Genomic DNA, 22,665 nt, shown 5'->3' on the forward strand with positions numbered 1-22,665 from the left:
TATTCTCCCTGTGAGTTTGTTTCATTCATACTGGTTGGTGTTTACATACCACCGCAAGACAACGTGCAGGACACACAGTGCATGCTCACCGACCAGATAAGGTGCGTGGAACAGTAAACCCAGACTCCCTAGTTATTGTCCTAGGCGACTTTAACAAAGGAAACCTCAGCCCTGATCTCCCCAAATACAGACAGTTTATTAAATGCCCCACCAGAGAGGAGAATATTTTGGACCACTGTTACACCACAGTGAGCAATGCCTATCACGCCATCCCCCGAGCTGCACTGGGACACTCTGACCACGTCATGGTCCACCTGATTCCTGCATACAGGCAGAAATTAAAGCTGTATAAACCTGTGGTGAGGACATCTAAGAAGTGGACCAGTGAAGCTGTGGAGGATCTTCAGGCGTGCTTGGACTGCACCGACTGGGACGATTTCAGGACTGCTACCAACAGTCTGGATGAGTACACAGAGGCTGTGACATCATACATCAGCTTCAGTGAGGAGAGCTGTGTACCATCACGCACCAGGGTGAGTTATAACAACGACAAGCCCTGGTTCACAGCTAAACTCAGACAGCTAAGGCTAGAGAAGGAAGAGGCGTTTAGGAGTGAGGACAGAGACATGTTTAAAGTGGCTCAGTACAGGTTTAGCAAAGAGGTGCGAGTTGCTAAACGACTGTACTCAAAGAGACTACACACCAGTTTTCCGCCAATGACTCTGCCTCTGTCTAGAAAGGGTTCAGAAAAATCACGAACCTCAAACCAAAAACACCTCACTCCTTGAACAACTCACGCCTGGCCAACCACCTGAACAACTTCTACTGTCACTTTGAAAGGCAATGGGACAGTCCTGACACCATCGCCGGTGACACCTTCCACCAGCCCCAGCCAAACAGCTCCACCTCCCCCACCACAGCAGGAGACTGGACCTCTTCACACCTACTCAACTCAGAGCCCCCCCCCCTCCTCCCCCACCACAGTGACGACTCTTTCCATCCTGGAGAGGGCCGTCAACAGGCTCTTCAAGAGGCAGAACCCCCGCAAAGAAGCCGGACCAGACTCTGTCTCTCCATCCACCCTGAAGCACTGTGCTGATCAGCTGTTTCAGGTGTTCACAGACATTTTCAACACCTCACTGGAGTAATGCCATGTACCAGCCTGCTTTAAATTCTCCACCATCATCCAAGTCCCAAAGAAGCCAAGGACCACAGGACTTAATGATTACAGACCCGTCACCCTGACCTCTGTGGTGATGAAGTCTTTCAAACGCCTTGTGCTTTCCCACCTCAAATCCATCACAAACCCTCTCCTGGAGCCCCTGCAGTTCGCCTACAGAGCCAAGAAGTCTGTAGACGATGCAGTAAACTTGGCCCTCCACTTCATCCTCCAGCACCTGGACTCATCAGGAACCTACGCCAGGATCCTGTTTGTGGATTTCAGCACCGTCTTTAACACAATCATCCCAGCACCTCTGCAGGACAAGCTCTCCCAGCTGGCCGTGCCTGACAGCACCTGCAGGTGGATCACGGACTTCCTGTCTGACAGGAAGCAGCATGTGAAGCTAGGAAAACACGTCTCTGACTCCTGGACCATCAGCAAGGCTGCGTTCTTTCTCCTCTGCTCTTCTCCCTGTACGCCAACAGCTGCACCTCCAGCCACCAGTCTGTCAAGCTCCTGAAATTTGCTGACGACACCACCCTCATTGGGCTCATCTCTGGTGGGGATGAGTCTGCCTACAGGTGGGAGCTTGACCATCTGGTGACTTGGTGCAGCCACAACAACCTGAAGCTCAACGCTGTAAAGACAGTGGAGATGGTTGTGGACTTCTGAAAGAACGCTGCCCTACTCACCCCCATCCGCGTGTTTGACTCCCCAGTCAACTCTGTGGAGTCCTGCCGCTTCCTGGGAACCATCATCTCCCAGGACCTCAAGTGGGAGCTGAACATCAGCTCCATCGTCAAGTAAGCCCAGCAGAGAACATACTTCCTGCAGCAGCTGAGGAAGTTCAACCTGGCAGAGACGATGATGGTGCACTTCTACACCTCCATCATTGAGTTTGTTCTCACCTCCTCCATCATCATCTGGTACGCTGCTGCAACCACCAAGGACAAGGGCAGACTGCAGCGTGTCATTCGCTCTGCTGAGAAGGTATTATGTATTAGGTATGAGAAGGTTAGGCTGCAATCTGCCATCTCTCCAGGACCTGTATGCCTCCAGGACCCTGAGGCGCGCACATAAGACTGTGGCTGACCTCTCCCACCCAAACTCTTTGAAACACTTCCCTCTGGCAGGAGGCTGCGGTCTAACAAGGCCAAAACCTCATGCCGCAAGAAGTTTCTTCCCATCTGCAACTGGCCTCATCAACAAGACCCCTCCCACTACGCCTTAATGTGTTACATTAACGCACATTCCTCATTCTCTGGACTTTATCCGTGAACATTGCACATACTGTCACACACTATACTGAGCATTTGCACATTCCTGCACAACTGTACAGCTTTATTAAAATAAAAAATAAAAATAGCCTTGGTTTACATATGCTTATTTATTTCACCAATATTTTACTTATTGTTTTACATTTGCTTCCTGTTTGCACCGAACACCAAGACAAATTCCTTGTTCGTGTAAACTTACTTGGCAAAAAATACTATTATGATTCTGACCTGTTTGTCTCCTCTCCTCGACCAAGCCTGTCCATCCCTCTCCATCTAAGCCCGGTTCCCCGTTTCTCCACCCGGATCCTGGACCCTCCTGCCCGGTCGTCATCATCCCTGCCCTGCTCCTTCCCTACCCGACCGGATCCCTCCGGCTATCTCCACGGTGTTGTCTAAAAAACATCCTTTGTCTGCTTCCCCATCTCTGTGTCGTGCGTTTGGCTCCCTCCTAGCTCCGGTCGTGATTAAGCACATTTTGGTATTTTTAGTATTTTTAGAGCTTATAGAGCTTATTGTGCGTAATCACCGGGTGTCATGACATTTCACTGCATATATGTATGACCGTATGTGTATGTATGTGACAAATGATCTCTTGAACTTGAACTTGAACTTGAACTTGAACACAAGCAGGGGATCTTAATTTCAGGGGTGGTCATTTCCTTCTGCATCTGGGGGCAGGCTTCCTAAGTCAACGAAAGCAAACTGAAGTTTGTCATGTGAAACTGTACGCAGTATATTTTGTGTTATTTTTATGCATCCACTATAAATAAAGGGACCGTTGTGTTGACTTGTAACCACTTCAGTTGTTGTTCGAAGATCTACTTGAGATGTGATAATTTTTAGTTACGGCATTTCAAGATAAAGGTGTTGGTATTCCTGCTGCGGATTGCTGCCTGACGCATCTCCTCCAGTGCCTTTTGACCAGGTGTGCTGTGACCGCCCACTGAACACCTCTGTGGGCCTAAACGGGTCATCAGCTGGGGACCACCACTCATCAACGTTTTGCACCTTTAACCCCAGTACGTCTCGCGTTGGCGGTGCGATGGCAGGGATCTGTCCCTGCCACCCCCTGCTGATGCCCTAGGTGTTTGTCCCCCAACCCTTCTGCTTCCTCCTTAGCCACAGCCAGAAGCTGCCTTTCTCCGCCTCCTCTACCAGCTCTTTCATGACTTCCCGATGCCCCGCTCCTGTACATCCCATGTCGCGGAGTAGACGAGCAGTTGAGGAACCTACGAAGCCCCTACACCCCACTTCCACAGGGCAGATAACAGCTTTCCAGCCCGCCTCCCTGCACTCTGCCGCCAGATCAGAGTACTTGGCGCGCTTCCGCTCATAAGCAGCCTCCATACCTCCCTCCCATGGTACAGTGAGTTCCTTCATGAGGACTGTCTTACAAGCCTCTGACCACATGATGAGGTCTGGCAGCAGGGCTGTTTCCACAATCTCCCTGGGGAACTGGAGCTGCTTCCCCAGGTCGACCCTCATGGTCCACTCACTTCCCGGTGAGAGGAGTCTCGCTGTATCTCTCTGGCGGGAGGGTCTGACATTTTCTCCTGCCCTCGCAAACAGGATGGGATGTCGTACTGGAGCGAAAGGTCTGCTGTTTTCCTCCTTTCTGCATGACTCTGACACCTCTGCCAGCTTCTTCAGAACTTGGTCGTGTCGCCACCTGTAGCGGCCTTGGGACAACGCTGTTGTGCAGCCCGCCAGGATGTGCTGGAGGCTTGCGTTGATTGTATTGCAAAGGGGACAGGTCTCTTCGGCACCAAACCATTGGTGGATGCTTCGGGGACAAGGCAAGGTGTCATATGTTGCTCTGATCAGGAAGCTGAGCCTAGCTTGGGGGATCTTCCATAGTTCAGACCATGACATGGACCTGTCTATGAGACCTTCCCATGACGTCCAACGTCCTTGCTGGCCCTGGGACACCGCTTTGATGTTAAGGCGTTCCTGCTCAGTTCTTGCCACTTCTGCCACCACCATGGCTCTTCGGTCTTCTTTAGAAGCCTTTGACCAGAACAAGGGAGTATTGCCCCTCCCAAGGCCTGCTCGACCCTCCTGGACTCTGCCGACCACCTTGCGGTGGTTCAGCCTGCCGATCGCCATGTCGACCTCTTCTTGGGCTTTCCACTTTCTTCCCGTTCTTATCTGGGTGCCCGCTGCTCTCACCAGCTGGTCAGTGGATTCCCTCAGTTCCAGCACCAACCGAGCCTTCTCTTGCTTGTAACCCACGCTGATGGATTGCAGTGGTAGTTGTAGCGTGTTCCTACCAAAGAGGCCTACGTCTGAGAGGCATTTTGGTAGTCCCAGCCACTTCCTGATGTACGACTTTGCCAGCCCGTCCATCTTGCTTACCACTGAGGAGGGGATTTCACTCATCTTCAGTGGCCACATCACCCTTTGGTACAGTATGAACTGGTAACACCATACTTTGTACTTTCGGGGGAGTTGGCTTTGATTGATCTTGGCCAGGCCATCTGCGAGCTGCTTCCTCACCGTCTCCCCCATCTGCCTGCCAGAGAGCTCTGCTGTGTAGGTGCGACCCAAGCTACGAACAGGTTGATCTGCCAGCAATGGAATATTCTCACCGCCCGCGACAAAGATGGTGTTGTCGCTTCTGACTCCTTTCCTGATTGACAGACTGCATGATTGGGGGGTTTGATCTTCATCCTCGTCCAGCTCACAAGCTCATCTATCCTCTTCAGCAGTCTTGTTGTGCATGCTGCTGTCTGGAGTATGGTGGTGATATCGTCCATGTAGCCTCTCACTGCTGGTAGCCTTTGCCCTGACCGCAGTTTCACTCCTCCGACCATCTTCCTAGCCCCTATGAGGATGATCTCGAAGGCTGCAACGAACAGGATGGGCGAGATTGAGCATCCCATGGCAATGCCTACTTCCAGCTGTTGCCAGCCTGTTGTGAAGTCCTGATGGGTGCAGCACATCTGGAGGTCTCCAAAGTACTTGGCCACCAGGGCTCTCATACAGACTGGGACATGGAAGAAATCCAAGGCGAACTCGATGAGTTGGTGGGGGACCGACCCATATGCGTTGGCAAGGTCGAGCCACACAACATGCAGGTCACCTCTCTTTCTTTTCTGCTCCCATATGACTGCAGAGTGTTCCACACACCCTGGGAAGCCTGGCACACCTGCCTTCTGGCAGCTGGTGTCGATGTACCCGTTTCCTGTGAGGTAGCTGGTCAACCTCTTGGCCAGGATGGAGAAGAAGATCTTCCCTTCAACATTCAGGAGGGCGATACTCCTAAACTGGCTGATCGTACTGGAGTTCTGCTCCTTTGGGATGAAAACTGTGACAGCTCTTTGCCATTCTGAAGGGATGACTTGGTTTTTCCAGGCCACTCTCAGCAGATTCCAGAGGTGTCTCAGGACCCCTGGGCAGTACTTGTACAGCTTGTATGGTATCCCGTTAGGGCCTGGGGCTGAGGCTGCTCTTGCCTTCCGGACCACCTCTGCTACCTCGCTGAGTTTGGGGAGGGCAGCATCAAAGAGGAATGCTGGGGGAGCTGGGCGAGGAACATAACCAGGGGATCCCAGTGGAGTTGACTTCACTGGGTCACTGTACTGCTCCTTGATGTAGTTCTCCAGCTCAGACTTGGTAATCTCCAGCTTTCCGCTTCTCTTGTCCTCTAGCAGCTGTCTGGCATGCTTGAAGGGATTTTTGAATAAGTTACTCCTCTCTTTCTCCTTCCGCCTTCTGCGCTTACGGATGTGCTCTGCCCTCCGTAGGCCGGCAAGATCTTTTTTCACCTCGTCCCACAGTGGCTTCAGGCCCTCCTTCTCCTCTCTGCTTGCCTTCCTCCACTGTTTCCGGAGTTGACGCCGCCTCTTCACCAACTGCTCGATTTCTCTCTCCCTCCTCCCCTTCTGCACTGGGCAAGCTTTCCGCTTTTCAGCAGTTACTCCGAATCTGCCGCTGCATTCATCATACAGGATGTCTCCAATGCGGTTCAGCTTGGCTTCCACCTGGCCGCGCAGTGAATGCTCCAGGATAAGGCTGAGGTCCTTGTCCAGCTTCTGCCAGACCGCAACTTCGTTGGCTTTAGGCCATTTGACCATCTGCCTCCTTCCAGGTTCTTTCCTCTCTGTTCTCTGGCTTTGCTCATGGCTGTTGGGGTTGCTGTGTGTTCTGTGTGTGTCTTCATCAGTGCCACTCTCGGAGGCATTGGCGTCCACCAAGGGCCCTCTGTGTCCTCCACCTGCCTTTCTTCAGCAACGGTTGATCCCTCAGCGCTGTGGTTTGCAACCTGGCTTTGGGTTCCTCTTGTCTGACCTTTGGTGGCAGTGCAATGTTGCTGCTGGCCTCCCTCTTCGCACTTCTTCCTTCCCTGGTGGAACTGCAAACCTCTGAAGGTGGTCACCTTCTCCCACCCACACCTGCATCTTCTCGTAATCCTAGAATCTTAATATTAATGACGAGTATATTGTCATTTAAAATAGTGTATAAAAGTAAGATACATAATGGGAAAAGGCACGATATCTTCCTACCTACCTACCAACCTACCTATCGCTGTTATCCGATATAAGATCAGGATAATAAATTAGTCAGAAGCTAGTCTGATATTTTTATAATGTGTGTGTGTATATATATATACACACAGTAAATATATATATATATGTGTGTGTGAGTGTATATATACTGCATTACACATAGATACAGATTGGTTTTCATCAACAATTGAAACTAACAAATCTATGAGCAAACACTGTGGCAATAATTGTTAATCACTATAAATCAAACCAGTGGGTCTGAAGTTATCAATAAATAGTATTTTTTTGGGGGGGTTTAGCTATAAATTATTTTAACCTTACCCTACTACTTGCCCTAATACTAATAGAATATTAAAAGTTGAAGTTGGGAAGTGATCCCATCATTCCACTTTTTATATTTTATCTTATCTGTAATTTCAGAATCACTTTCATGTTTCATCTGGACTTCATTGTGGACTTGATCTTTTTGTTTTTTCAACAAGACACAGAGTGTTTCCCTGAAACCATGTGGTTGAAGTGAAAGTGATTCCTGTCAGAGTCCACAATACTAACCATAATACTAATACTAACCCTACCCACTAATACTAACCTTAACACTAACTCACTTTCATATTTCGTCTAGACTTTCTTTTCGAACTTGTTTTGTTTTTTGTTTTTTCAACAAGAGTGTTTCCCTGAAACCACGTGACTGAAATGAAACTGAAAGAGTGAAAGTATTTAAAGAGATTGGGGGTGCAGTCAGTCAGTCAGTCAGTCAGCCAGTCAGTCAGTCCAGTCAGAGTCCAGCCAGAGTCCAGTCAGAGTCCAGCCAGAGTCCAGCCAGAGTCCAGCCAGAGTCCAGCCAGAGTCAGTCAGAATTCAACATGAACTTCTTGAAAGGTAAGAAATACACTCACAAAAAAACAATACATTCAGCATGAATTTAAAAAGCAGAAACATTTCAGAATCAGAATCAGAATCAGAAATACTTTAATAATCCTGGGGGAAATTACTTTTGCACAAATTGCACAATTTCCAAATGGGAAAATGTAACAGTGTTTACTGTTCATTTTTGAGCTGTATTACCATTCTGTTTACTGTTGAATTTTAGGTTTATTTTTCTGTTTCTCTTTTTTTTTAATCTATTTTCTTTCTTGGGCTTATTTTATTTAATGCTTATCTTTGGATTTATTGGTTTAACATTTTTTTCCTCATCGGAGGTTAATCTTTCTGGTTCACTTCTCACTTTATTTCATTAGTTATTGTGTAAGAAGGATTTTTCCCAGTTAATTTTTTTGGGTCACTTCTATTTTCATTAATTTTTTATTTTATTTATTCTTTTTTAAATAGTTTTTCTGTTATATTTAGGTTAAATGTAGTTGTTTATCATGATGTTAAGTCAGGGGAGGCTGGTATAAATGGGCTAAGCCCTCCACATATTTTTTAGATGAGGAAATAAGTTTAAGATAAAACACCCTCTTATGTCCTCAAAGTCCAATTCAATGTGAACTAAGATTATTTTGGTGAAAAAGGATGAAAAACAGAAAAATGCGGGTTGTAAATAATATCAGGGCGGGGCTGGAGGGTCTGATCCCTCACAAGCCCCAAATTCGGCATCTAATTTTATTTTTTCAAATGTTATATTAAATTTCCTATATATATATATATATATATATATATATATATATATATACACACAGTATATCCCATTATGCTATATGTGCATTATAAACTAAACGAAACTAAAGATTTTTGTTGCAGATTTTGCAAATCGAGTTCAAGATTTTTTAGGGCTTCGAGATCCAGAACCTCCCAAATGTGAGCTGCAAAAACACAAGTTCTTATACTGGGTTTTATGCAGGACTGAGTTAAAATACCACATGCAATCAACCACTTTGTTTTGTGTTTTCTTTTTTACTTTTGACAGTGTTTGAAGAACCTTGGAGGCAAACGGAGTGGCAGTAAGTAGAACAGCAAGTAGAAAAGCAAGTAGAACAGCAAGTAGAACAGCAAGTAGAACAGCAAGTAGAACAGCGTCTCCAAAGAAACACCTTTGCTGATGAGAACACTTTGATAACTCATGATATCAGGAATCTGCCATTTGCTGGATTCTACAGGAGGGAAGCGAGGCGGGACTTTTTACTGTCAGTTACTATGTCCTTTCTTCATTGTTTCCCAGCTTCGACATTCAAGTAACCACGATAAAAAATATTTAGTCAAAAATGAAAAATAAATGATAAATAAAACAAATACAGATTTGTTTTATTATAACCCCAACCACTGAACACATAACCCTAACCCTTTGTATCTTGTAAAATGGTATAAAAGCACTATTTACTTTTGGCAACTAAACCGGTAATGGCAGTAGACAATGCAACGCAACCAAGCCTACACAGTTTGATAAGTTTTATTTATTCTGCAAATCATTTTTAATTACGTTCTAAGATGCATTCCCTAAGTATATTTTGTATAATATAGAGAGGGGCTGATTTGTCTCCTGCTTAGTGCTTACCACCTGTTAGTTGTAATTACTACTTCATTGTATTTTTTCTGTTAACAATCTATAATTGTAAAATTCAGTTTAATAGATTACTGGACTTGTCTTTATTGTAATGAAAACAACATCTATGGAGCTTTAACATTAATTTGGATTAGAATTATTTTGGAAGAACTTGTCAGTACTTAACACCTTTTGCCTTTTCATTTAAGTTTGCTAAGTTTAGCTGTAGGAAACTGTTTGTACAACAACCGTTTATTTTTTACTTTAAACCAAAATTTGTCATTGTTAAAAATGTACCTTGTTGTGTGCAAGTACATGTGTAGTCTCAGTGACTGCAGGTTTTGTTGTGTCACGTGTGCATCAATTGCGACATATTTACGCAGGTTTGCATATTTACAGAGGTTTATACTAGTAGTCAAACTTACATAATGGTCATGTTACCTAGTGTACGTAGTGTTACCTAGTTTACATTAAATATGAAAAACGTTGTTGTATTTCTGTGAGTAATTACCATATCATGGCTTGGATTTTTCTGACACCTCATTGGATCTTGAACGCATCACTCGGTCACAGATTTCAGTGGATTAGACACGACGTGGTCACAATTTTTTGTGACTACTGTTTTTCGTATTTTTTATTAATCCGGCAAAGTTATGGGGACCACAGAGATAAAATATAAATCAAGCAGATCCACAGACATCTCCCAGGTAAGAAGATAAATAAACTACATGCCTAGTTTGTAATCTCTTAACACTACAGCGCAACAGAGTCTACACTGCACTGTACACAGTGAAGAAACATAAAATTGCATAGAATGCATAGTTAAAAAATAGAATACATAGAATGCATTTTGCCTATTCCCCGAAAAGTGTTTAACCTTGTGGGCGACGGAGGCGCAGGAGGTAGAGCGGGTCCTCCAGTACTTAGAGGGCTCCTGGTTCAATCCCCTGTTCCTCCTGGCAGCACGTTGAAGTGTCCTGGAGCCTTAAAGTGCTCTTGATGAGCTGGTGTGCACCTTGCATGGTTGTCGCTGCCATCGATACATGGGTGAATGTGAGGCGTGTATTGTCAAGCGCTTTGAGTGGTTGCAAGACTGGAAAAGCGCTATATAAGATGCAGTCCATTTACCATTTGTGAAGGCGATATCCTCACCCTGGAGAACCGGTCATGAGATCTTTCTGATATCGCTGTTTCAGATCGGCCAAAGCCTTGTAATAGTGCGCACGACACCACTTGTGTTCACATTTCAACAACAAGGCAATTTAAAGTTCAATAAATTAAACTGGAGCTTTTAGCTGGTCTTTTATTGTCACACATACACACAACACATGCAGATGGAGGCTGTGAAATGTATTTTGCGCAATTTTCCCTATGGGGGCTTGTCCTTCCTCCGGGGGGGCAAGCCAGGAGCGGTGGGCGGCTCACAGTATAGCGACCAGGGACCAACTTCAATGTCCGTTGCTGGTCAGACGATGTTTTAAGTGCATGTTTTTTAATGGGGGTTCTTACGATGTTATATGGAGGAAACCCCCTGTGAACACGGGGAAAACTTAAATACTTAAATGCTCTTGTAAGAGCACATGTTACCCCCCGGATTCTGCGCTCGTCAAATGAGCGTCGCCTGGCTCTGCCGGCCGTACAGCCACGGCAATCCAGGCTATTCTCATTTGTAGTTCCACGTTGGTGGAACGAGCTGCCAAAAATGACCAGAGCGGGGACCTCCCTCTCTGTCTTTAAGAAGCACCTGAAGACCCAGCTCTTCAGTGAGTACCTCCTGTCCTAACCTACAATTACTTAGCACCACCTTGCAGTATTTATTGTTACACTAATGTTGTTGTTACACTAATCTCTGTCGCAATGTAGCTTGAATGTTATTCTCCCTTGTAAGTCGCTTTGGATAAAAGCGTCTGATAAATGACTAAATGTAAATGTAAATGTAAAACATGTTCAACGTTTCAGTACTTCAAACTGTTGTTTCCCAACATCACTGGTCCCCATGTGCACGATGATGGTTTTCACAGTTGGGTGGATGTGCAGCCATGATATGCAATATTCTTTCTGTCCATGTCGTTTAAAAAGACTCGGGCCGAGGCCTGTGAAGCAGATAGCCTGGATCTGGGGCTTGTGAAAAAAAACTCAGGCCGAGAACTGTAAAAAAAACTGATTCTGGCTCGGCGCTCTTATCTTATTCTGACCTTCAAAACTTTGGAGAAAAATCACTGGAACAGAACCTAAACTGATGTGTACAAGTTTTATTGTGTATCGGAAAAATAAACACAACAACAAACTCGGAGTAGGTTTTGCAAAATCTGACTGCTTATCTTTGGGTGCATTCATCGTTCGTCAGTCGTGAGAAGGCGGTTGCTCATTTACATGTTTTGCGTCTTTTTGTGTCACAAAATAATCAAAAACCTGTTTTGAGCCAATCATAGTTCTGATCCTTTGTTCACTTTGCCTCTGATGTCACTTCTCAGCCAGCCAATCGCAGCCTTCAAAGCCGGACACCCGCCCTCTCTCTCTTGTAATTTACCAAAAGCAGCCGGCTTCCAAAAAAACAAAAAGACTGGTTCTGCCGACTCTGCAGTCAGGCTTGTACCTTAAATGACCTCGGGAGATATTTTTTAATCTATTTAGGAAGGTTTTGGCGTCCTCTACTGGTCATACAATGTACTAGACTTTGGCTCCGTCTAGTGGTTATAACGTGTACTACATAACAAAGGTAATTAAAGGGATTTTTTTTTATACATTAGTTGTTATTGCACCAGATTTAGTACAACATATAGAAGGTTTTTCATGTGGGGTAACTCATTTAACCATAACATGTCATTAATTTACCACAACACAATCCTTGGGAAAGAAGAGTATTTTATTGTTCTTACTGGACATGCTTCTTACATCCTTTACAGCAAGGTCACCCACAATCAGAGTTTGGGGCCCAGTCATTAGCCTTTCCTGGAGCCTTTTACTTTCTGACTTACTCTCAGTCTTACTGTGCGAAGACGAGAGGTGATGCAGGTCATCAGATGGAGATCCAGGTTCCTGCAGCAGTGTAGCAAATCTGTTCCCCAGTTACACACTTGGTTATTGGGGAGGTTTGTTGGTAGTTCTCCCTTTGACAGATGTCCACGGTTGTGTCCTCCCAAGGACAGGGGTTGAAGAGGCGTGGCCTGGATGGTAATGCAGGCCAGCAGCTCGCATCACAGATCACAGGCACTGGGCTCTGCCTGGTAGTCAAGCTCTCATTTCCCAGAGAGATGATTTACCGAGAGAGTTCCACTGTTTTGAGTCCATGGCAAAGTGGCGTCGTTCCCACAGAGTCCATTCACTTCCACGTTCACTTCTAATCCGTGAATTTGGGTTTCCAGCACGGCAATCTTCTCTGGATGTTTGTGGAAGTTGTCTGTGGAAAAAGGGGGCATCGTGCTGCTAATCGCTTAGCTTAGCTTACTGAAGCGAGAGGTGCTGTGTCCACTGTAGCCAGTGCTGGTCTTAACCCTTTATGAACAGTAAAATAAGTGTCTCGTTGTAAGATGGAGCCACTGTTTCTTCTTTAAGCATTGCAGCAGGAAAAAGGTGCTGATACAGTGAAAATAGAAGCAGAGAGCGAAACAAAACACGTCTGCGCCGCACGAAGGTTGCACACGACACATAAAGCGTCTTGATCCAACACTGGCCTTTGGCATTGTCCTCAGGTGGCTTATCGCCCAATCAGGGGCCTTTCTGGGTGGAGTTTGTATGTTCTCCCCGTGCTCACATGGGGTTTCTGCCATAGTACATCGGTAAGGATGCTCACCAGATGTTGCCCACTGGTTGCCAGTTTCCAATCACTGCCCTATTTGTTTTCAAATCTAATCTCTGATGCAACAATTTCCTTTTTCAACAGGAACAAAAGAACAGAGCTGGAATATTTTCGGTCATATAAACCCAAAAATGATGCTGTCAGTCGTCTTAGAGTTCTGCTCTATGGGCCAGTTGGAAGTGGAAAATCCAGCTTCATCAATTCTGTCGATAGTGCCATTCAAGGGAGAATGACCAGTCCTGCATTGGCAGACAATGCCTCTGGTGACAGTTTCACCGTTAATGTAAGAACATTATACGAACTTGAAAAAGCATTTTTGTCACAGAAACATATCTCACTTTAGGTCAGATAATACTAATTTATGTTGTGCTACACACTTGTTATATTTCTAATAGCTTAAAGAATTATGTCAATATCCTCATTATCAGTATTATGAGGTAGATAATGCATAATTTAGATTTAAATACATCGGATGCCTTGGTTGGCTAACGCACGTGTTTCTTCAACAGTACAAAACCCATAAAATAAAAAAAGGGAAGCCAAGCAAATTTTACCCGTTTGTCTTCAACGACGTCATGGGCCTGGAGGATCAAACAAACAGAGGGGTCAGCGAGGAGGACATCAAACTGGCCATGCAGGGTCACGTCAAAGAAGGCTACTGGGTACAATGCATTTATTAATCATCTGAATTCAATGGTTTTTAAAATATCTTCTTGAACATAATGTGATGATGACTGTTTTGTACATTTTATCCCAGTTCAATCCTGCGTCTGCCCTGTTGAAGGACAAACCAGAGTACAACAAAGAACCCAGCCTGGACGACAAAGTTCACATCTTGGTTTGTGTTGTACCTGCGAACACTGTGAGTCTCCTGAACGATCAGTTCATAGACAAGATGAGGAAGATCAGATTAGCTGCCAGAGACTTGGGTAAGAGAAAAGTGCACACGTTGACATTCATCTTTTCACATTGTTATTCCATTCAATGTGTTGGTTGTAGCAATATAACAGATTGACTGTTCATGAAGCTCGAACAGATTGTGGGGAAAACATTACATTACATTACATTGCATTTAGCAGACGCTTTTATCCAATGCGACTTACAATTATTCAAAAACAAATGCCCTAAAAGCAGAGTGATGTAGATTTATATCTGCAAAGTACATTGGTTCATCCATCCATTGTCGTGTTGCTTATCCGGGTCCTGCAGAGGCAACAGCGTAGTTGAGTGGCCCAATGTCCTTTTCCCCAGCAACTTCTTCCAGTGTTACCTGGTGGATTCCCATGCTCAGATGCTAATAATCCCTCCAGCAGCTCCTGGGTCTGCGTTGGGGACTCCTCCCAGTCGTCCGTGCCCGGTACCGCCAAAGGGAGTCACGTAGAGGACAACCTAATCAGATGCCTGAACTGTCTCAACTGACTCCTCTCAACGTGGAGGAGCTGTGGTTCTACTCTCCCTCTGGGATCGCCGAGCTCCTCACCCTATCTCTAACCCTCTTGATCTCCAACCCTTTGGCTAACACTCATTTTTGCTGCCTGTTTCTGGCCACTAGCCAAAGCTCATGACCATTGGTGAGGGTTGGAACGAACATTGAGCGGTGACTTGAGAGCTTCACCTCTCAACTCAGGTCTCTCTTTACCAGGACGGTCTGGTGCAGTGCTGCATTACTGCAGATGCTGCACTCATCCGTTGCTCCCTCTTAACCTTATGTGTGAATGCGAGATACCTAAACTCCTCCACATGGGTCAGCTGCTCTGTCCCCACACTGAGGGGACAAGCCTTTCTTTTTCTGGGCGAGAACCATGGCCTCAGATTTGGAGGTGCTGCCTCTCATTCCACCTCGTCACACTTGACCACAATTTATTTCAGTGACTGCTGGAGCTCACAGTCTGATGAAGTAAAAGGAAAAACACCATCTGCAAAAAAGCAGATGCGCAACCTGCACACCTTCCAAACTGGATACACTCCTGCCCTCGGCTAGGCCTTTAAACCTCTCCATCAAAATTACAAACAGGATAGGAGACAAGGCAAACCCTTGCCGATGCCCAATGCCCACAGGGGAAAGATTTGACTTAACCAGGACAATACAAATGCGACTCTCTCCCCGGATATATAGGGACGGAATGGCCCACATCAGCAGCCCTGGTCCCCCATACTCCCACAGGACCTCTCAGAGATCGTCTCGGGCACAGGGTTATAAGCTTCTTTCAAGTCCATAAAACACATATAGACTGGTCTGGCAAAATTCCATGACCCCCCACGGAGGTAATGTAACCCTCTGGTTCCCAACCAACTTAGATCATTATGTCTGGTTCCAGGGCTGTACGGGTGACGTTCTGCCAACCATCTCCCATCTTTTCATGAGGGTCCTGTGAATCGAATCCACCATGTTATGGTTAAGATTCCAGGATTGGTTGACCTTGGTACCTACAGTGGTAGCAGGAGGCCCAGTCCCTCCCTGCGCCTTCTCTCCCCACAGCTGAAACAGCAAGGTCCACACAAAAGGCGCTGTCATCTAGGTGTACATTATATTTATAGATTGTGATGGAAACTTGACCAATTCAAATTTGTAAAACAAAATAGACCGAGTTTCACCACAGTGGTGTTAAAGTGCAATTACACTCAGAAACTGTAGGGGCACAAAATACCAAAAGTTACATCGTGCTGCTTTAGAACATGGTTAGTATTAATAGATTATATGCAAGTTCAAGTTCAAGAGATTTTTTGTCACATACATAAACATACGGTCAGACATATATGCAGTGAAATGTCATGACACCCAGTGATTACGCACAACAAGCTCTATAAGCTCTAAAAATACTAGAAAATACCAAAATGTGTGTAATGGACACAAGGTGCAGTGCTGTGCTATAGATTTTTGCACATTTACAACATAGATATACAGATTAGCCAGGTAGAGAATTAACATGTTTGTGTTCTTTATTTTTTTCAGATATTCCCCAAGTCGTTATTCTCACCAAAATTGATGAAGCTTGTTCTGAGGTTCGAAAGAACATTAAGGATCTCTACAAAAGCAAGTACATTAAGGAAAAGGTAAGAGCCTTTGCATGAATTAGTAATATATTTTTAAAAGTGGGTTTGAGATTTAAATGTTATTTAGTCTCGTCAGTTTATGATATATCTTATCTAAACGCAGATGGACTTGTTCAGCCAGAGGTTGGGAGTCCCAGTTAACTGCATCTTTCCAGTGAAGAACTACCACGAAGAGATTGATTTGAACGATGACGTAGATGTCCTGATACTACGAGCGCTGAGACAGATCATCGACTTGGCAAACGACTACGTGAATAAACTGTAGAACAACCAATTAGATCAGGTTTAAGGATGCTTTAACTGTTGGGGAACCGTGCCATCGTTTTACTTTTTGTGTATAAGTGAGCAGTTTTTGAGTAATGAGTATTTGTTAGAAGCGAGGTGTCTCCCATACAGACTAATTGTAAAGGTCTAATCAGTACACTGGGGAGTGGCCATCTGTCTCCTTAGGTTGCGGTTCAACCCCCGGATATGACAGGAAGTGGCGGCAACTTACTCGCGTAACAATAAATGTGCCAGTGTCAGCTTGTGTGACATCACAAAAGGGATATTCTAAGCGTACTTGCAGATGTGCGTTGTCCCACGGTTTTTCTCGCAATTTCCAGAACTATAACGTTCTGAGTAACTTCCAGAATGTTTTAACCTCTTCGTTTGTGTGATGTCAAACTCGTGTCACAAAACGTGTGGCTCTTTGGAACGCTGTATTGTTTTTTCTCCTATTTTGCAAAATAATTTTTATTAACGAAGTCCTCAGTCTGTATCTGATTTTTTTCTTACGTGTTTTTAAATAAGAAAAATGTATTTATAAATAACAAATATTGTATAAAAAAATAATAAAACACAAAAGAGAATGTGTAGATCATTTTTTTCTTCTCGCAGATGATACCCTCCGTCACGCTATCTCCTGCGAGCTGCTTCTCCGTCAACCACACCAACAGCAGATTCTCCATCTTTTCATGGAAAGCGGTCCGCAGCTTGGCTGGTGTAGTACCCTTTATTATCTCCTTCTGCTTCTGATTGGTACATATGGTAGAAGTACTTCTATTATTTTTGCGCTTTAAGTCAATCAAAAATCGCGAGCACAAAACACAAAGGAAATGCTTCCACGCTCAGGTCACCACGTGAAGTGAAGGAGTGAATCAATACAAAAAATCCACGGGACGACGGCTCCTAACTGTTAGTGCGCTCGTAACTCAAGGTACCACTGTGTTTGGTTTTGTGTTCAGTTTATCTGGATGTGAGATCTTCAGCTTGTGCTATTGCAGCTTCTGCTTCTGCCTCCTTCTCAAGGGCCCTTTTGGTGTCCTCAAGCGTCTCCATTTCGGCGCGTGCCTTTTCTAATTCCATATCCATATACGACCTCCGTACGTGCAACTGCTGCTCTTGCATGGGCCGCTGCGATCGCACTGACGTCGGACCCGCTGGACTTGATGGACTCGTTGGACTTGATGGACTTGACACTTGCTGGATGACTCGACAGGCCTGCTCCGCACAGTCAACACTGTACCGCCACTGCTGTCCAGGCCTTCCGTCCTTTCCTCCAAGCCGGGCCGTCGGCTGGGGTCCAGGAGTCCTGGGAGCTTTGGGGCCCCGAGGGGCCTGGGAGTTCCAAGGGGCTGAGGGTACCGTCATCCTCGCTCTCTGCGGTGACTCGCTGGTTTCCCGGTCGGTGTGATGCCTTGATGTTCGCCTCACCTCAAGGAATTCAACTTTTTACTCTTCTGCCCTCACCACGTGGAGATGTACGTGGCTATGCAGCGAGCTAAACACTCTCACAAAATGTGACATAGCTCCTACACTGTATGCATACAGGAATAGCATAAATATACTCACATATTGTGCTTTCTCAAGTGCAATGACGAGGCTGATGGAAGGAGATCATTGTCCGAGTCTGAGGCTTGACCTGATCTGATTGTCTGCGTGTTTCCGCCTGGCTGTCTGATGCCTGTGTTCCGATGTCACACTGTCATCACAGTGTTATGATGTCATGGTACCAATTTGGCGGGCGGAACACAGGCGTCTAGTATCTGCAAAGCCACACTACTCTGCCCACAGTTTGAGCCAGTTACACGCAGAATATAATAAAACAACCCTGATCTTGACCTCCATGGGTGTGCTATTCATTTGAGGAAGCCTTCGGCAAACAGAAATCCAGTTGTCATGGAAACACACGTTCATTCATTCAACCTTTATTTATTCTCAAAAATGATTGAGGCATGCCGTCATTTACAATGACGACGAGAGTACATCAGAATAAATAGTGTATTTGAATAAATGTTTAAATACAAACAGAAAAAAACGAAAACAATAAGAACAAACACAACAGCAGAACACGGTCAGACAATTAAAAACGGTGACGTTAATGAGCGGAGCAGGTTGCAATCGTGGACTTAAAATGACCCGTAGGTTTAATTGTGTCCAGCTTCAATGTGTGTTGTCAACTGTTGCAAGTGTGTCTAAAAGCAGTTTTTTTTCCAAATGTAGTGTTTGCACCGGGATCTGGAGCATTAGCCAATCATTTGAGGGAGTTGAATCATGACTATGAGACCAATTTAATAATGAGGTGATACATGGCAACTTGCCATTTAGGGCTTTATAAATAAATAAAAAGCAATGCCTGCCACGTCTTACTGTTAGAGATGCCCAACCAACATTTCATGTGAGAAGCAGTGATGAGTTGTACAGTAAGCATGTCAACATACACGTCAACATATTAGGGGAATTCCAATATTGCCCTGCCCCCTCGGTTGCAGAAGCCACCAGGAGGCATCATCATGTGATGTATTTGTGATGTCACAACTCTCCTCCTATAAAGCTGAAGCATTTGGAGCTTGGATCAGTTTACACCAAAGAAGAAGGCCCAATTGTGCACCTGCAACCTGGCGACGGCCAGTCATTGCCGCTAATAATGTACAATAAATCTAAATAAGTCTGAAACACCAACACCTTTCATAGCAAAAAAGGTAAAAAAGTTTTTACTAGTTTTTACTAGTTTTAAAAGTGGTGTGCTAGCACTGTGTATGTGTGTGCGCGCGTTCCTTCTTTGTTATAAACTGACATCAACTGCTGCTTTGTGACATCGCAATGCCTCTGGGTTGCCAGGTACCGGGGGTTGGGGCTAAGTAGGGGATTTCCCAAATATGTTCACGTTTCTATGGGGACATGATTCCTTTGCCGCGCGCGCTCTTATGTGTCCGCAGGAAACGTCTCACGGTAAATTGTTGCACATAAAAGGGTCGGCACCCGCAGGGACCGACTCAGTTTGAAGTACGTCATGTTCATGTGGCCTGAAAACTGATCAGTAGCGCAAGGTTTAGCGATGATAAAAACATGTGCAATGATCGTAAGTGTGGCACACTTAATAATGTATGAAATGATCAATAAATTTACCTTAAAATAAGTTTAACCATCAATGTTGTTTTCTCTTTTTTTTTTGTAAAAATCAGCTAAATGCTTTGACACAAGCTTATTCGTCATGTATTCTGACATCTGTGTGACACCCTGCGCGCTCTTATCATATCAGCAATCTTCGACGTAAATGAAACAAAACCCTGATCTGTAGTCACAAACGTCATTTATTTGTTCCACAAACGTTACCTCTCCCTGCTCCGTCTTCTCTCCTCCATCCCTCCCTCTCACTCTCGCTCCTCTCTCCTCTCTCTGGCCTCTCATCTTACAGCTATTTGCCAAGAACAACAAACAGATGCAGAAACACATGGCGTTACTAAAATATATACCGTACGTAAATTTCAAAGAATCAACGTTGAAGAAACCCTGGCATTAAAATTCACAGGTGGTCTGTTGGTAAAAAGGAAACTTGTTATAAAACCCCCCCCCCCATCCAGAAAGTACCAGTTTTTTTTTGGTCTTTAAATTCAGACCAAACCAACCAGGAAGAGGTTGAGAGTTTGCCTTTAATTGTTAAATAAATTGACGTGAACTCATACAGGTGCGGTGCAGTGATAAAAGCGCGAACTGCGATGGCCGTGCAAAACAAAGTAGGAAGAAAAAATAAAATGTTTCACATCATTACTTTTTAGAAATGGGATTTGGTGAATCTAAACCCGCCCCCGCACCTCCTAAAGGTAAGCAAAGTCAATAAACCTTCTGACCTCTGCTCAAGGTCATCTATGATCATGTGTTTAAACAGAACAGCATATGATAACTATTCAAAGTTATTCCTTTGAAATACTCCTTCTAACATGTTCAATGAAAGAAAGTTGCTTTAAATCTTAAGGACAGATCATTTTCTATTGGCCAATATCTCACTTTTCTTTGCACTGTGATTGTGTAAACATTTTTTGACCATTGTAGGATTGATTTCATGACTGTGTCAATCAAACTTCTGTTAAAGCAGAATTGTATATTCTTGTTCTTCTTTTTGACAGTTCTACCAAAATACTGGAGGGACATGTCCTGGGGGTAAGTGCAAACATTGAGTATTAAAATTTTCCAAAAGAATCTGTGATTCCACAGCAGTCTTTTTTGAGGTCAGTTGTATGCAAGTTGTAGATGAACAACAAGTTGTTCAAATACACATTTAATAAAAACTATTTTCATATTGTGCAGTAGATTGAATATATATTGACTTATTGCACATTTTAAACGTTTGTGACATTCCAGTGTTTAGGTTTAGGGAATATGTAATTCAGCAGTTCATTTATCTTCCATAAAGGTCTGTATTTCTTTGACAATCATGAATTTCTAGCAATACTCTATCCTGCGAATATGTCTTCGGGGTTCTGAGGTCTGCGCAAAGCTGTATACCTTTGAGCAAGAAGACAGACAGAATAGTCACAGCAGGAGGAGGGCGGTAACGGTACAGGATGCAAGAAGTAGTAGTTACGGCTATTTTTCCGATGAGAAACATAGGATAATACTGAACATGTGAAAGAAAATAAATTGTGACTACAAGAGTGCTTCTTAACTCTGATGCAACAATTTCCTTTTTCAACAGGCAGAAGGGAACAGAGCTGGAATATTTACGGTCCTATCGGCTTGAAAATGATGCTGTCAGCCATCTTAGAATTCTGCTTTATGGGCCAGTTGGGAGTGGAAAATCCAGCTTCATCAATTCTGTCATAAGTGCCATTCAAGGAAGAATGACCAGTCCTGCCTTGGCAAACTCTACCTCTGGTGATAGTTTCACCGTTAAAGTAAGAACATTCTACTTAGAAAAACAATGCACACTGTAGCAGTTCGTCCTGCCACACGCCACCCAAGTGACGGTTCCAGGGCCAGGACGATGGGTTGGAGATACCAGTTTATCGTAGAGAGGAGGCTAGGTGGAACAAGCCAGGAGCAGATAGAACATTTCCTGACAGGGCTCCTCTCCTGAGCGAGTGTGGGGATGGGTGTTTTAACCTGTTGCTCATTGGTGGGGCTAATGAGCAACAAGTTAAAACGCCCATCCCCACAGCTGGTATGCAGCCACCCTGACCCAATCACCTAGATCCAGGTCAGTGGTGGCTGCTCAAACCATCCCTTCCGCACACCACAGTAAAACCATGCACACCAATTCACTTTGATTGGTGGGGAAAGGGATTGTACAGTGCTTTTCAATTCTTGGGTTTTTATGGCAATCCTGTACCCCGTTGCATTACTGCCCCCCTCTTAACAGGTCTCACTGCTTGTGCATTTTCAGTGGTCAATGGGAAGTCTGGTTCATTTGCATTGTAGCTAATAGCCCTTTCCCACTGCACCAAAAACCTGGTAAAACCCACTAACAATCGGCATTTGTCACCAAATGGTAAAGGAAAAACCTGGGTCTCAGTCCCGGGTCAATAGACCCGGGTTTTAATCAGCTCCACCTCCGATTTAAGTTTTTGACTTTTTTCCGCATGGGGGACCGTGAAATGTTGTGAGTGTGGGTATCGCATCGTGGGGAGCACGGTGGAGAAACCCCACCCTCTCTCAGGCTGTGAGTCATTCCAGCACCGCCCCAAGCCGCTCCACGGTGCGTGGATACTCCATGCTGCTTCTACTGTTTGTTGGGTAGTTCACGAACAACACAATTCTTTTGAACAACGAAAAAAGCTTTTTTTCAAGTTTCACAGTTTTATGATGTTGTTTGTTTAAGTTGCCGACTCCTCAACTGTTTTGTTCCCAATCACGCTGGAACCATGACGTGCCCCTTTTCCCACGTGTTCATGACGCACCGCAAAATAAATGAATTTCTCCTGGCAATGGGAAAGGTGTCAATCGCCTGTTTTAAAAGGGTTGACTGGGGTCAACCTGTAGATTTTGGTGTGAAAGAGACGAGAAATAACACTGCATTCAAACCTGAAGTTCCACTGAATTTTCTAGAAAAATAAACAACTTCCCTTTTTTGCCACGAGGGCGTCTTTTAACAAGCTGGGTGGTGACTTCTGTCACTCATGGTTTGT

General features: G+C 44.8%; 1 protein-coding gene across 1 annotated transcript; it reads left to right on the plus strand.

The window, feature by feature from the left end:
- The first annotated feature begins 7,713 nt into the window (after positions 1-7,713).
- LOC307236592 (interferon-induced protein 44-like) lies at positions 7,714-17,026 on the plus strand. The gene is made up of 8 exons (XM_080009062.1): positions 7,714-7,826; positions 8,688-8,744; positions 8,854-8,887; positions 13,310-13,508; positions 13,735-13,887; positions 13,983-14,154; positions 16,179-16,279; positions 16,383-17,026. The coding sequence occupies exons 1-8, from the start codon at positions 7,811-7,813 to the stop codon at positions 16,542-16,544; spliced, it is 894 nt and encodes a 297-aa protein (XP_079865188.1). The 5' UTR covers positions 7,714-7,810; the 3' UTR covers positions 16,545-17,026.
- Positions 17,027-22,665: the final 5,639 nt, after the last annotated feature.

Source organism: Zeus faber (genome assembly GCF_960531495.2).
Source record: "Zeus faber genome assembly, chromosome: 11".
NCBI classification, from domain to species: Eukaryota; Metazoa; Chordata; class Actinopteri; order Zeiformes; family Zeidae; genus Zeus; species Zeus faber.

What these genes read in the sequence shown, in the direction of transcription:
- LOC307236592 (XM_080009062.1), top strand. An exon ending in ATTAGCTGCCAGAGACTTGG is followed by an intron (nt 14,155 to 16,178) that starts GTAAGAGAAAAG and finishes TATTTTTTTCAG; the next exon opens with ATATTCCCCAAGTCGTTATT. An exon ending in GCAAGTACATTAAGGAAAAG is followed by an intron (nt 16,280 to 16,382) that starts GTAAGAGCCTTT and finishes ATCTAAACGCAG; the next exon opens with ATGGACTTGTTCAGCCAGAG.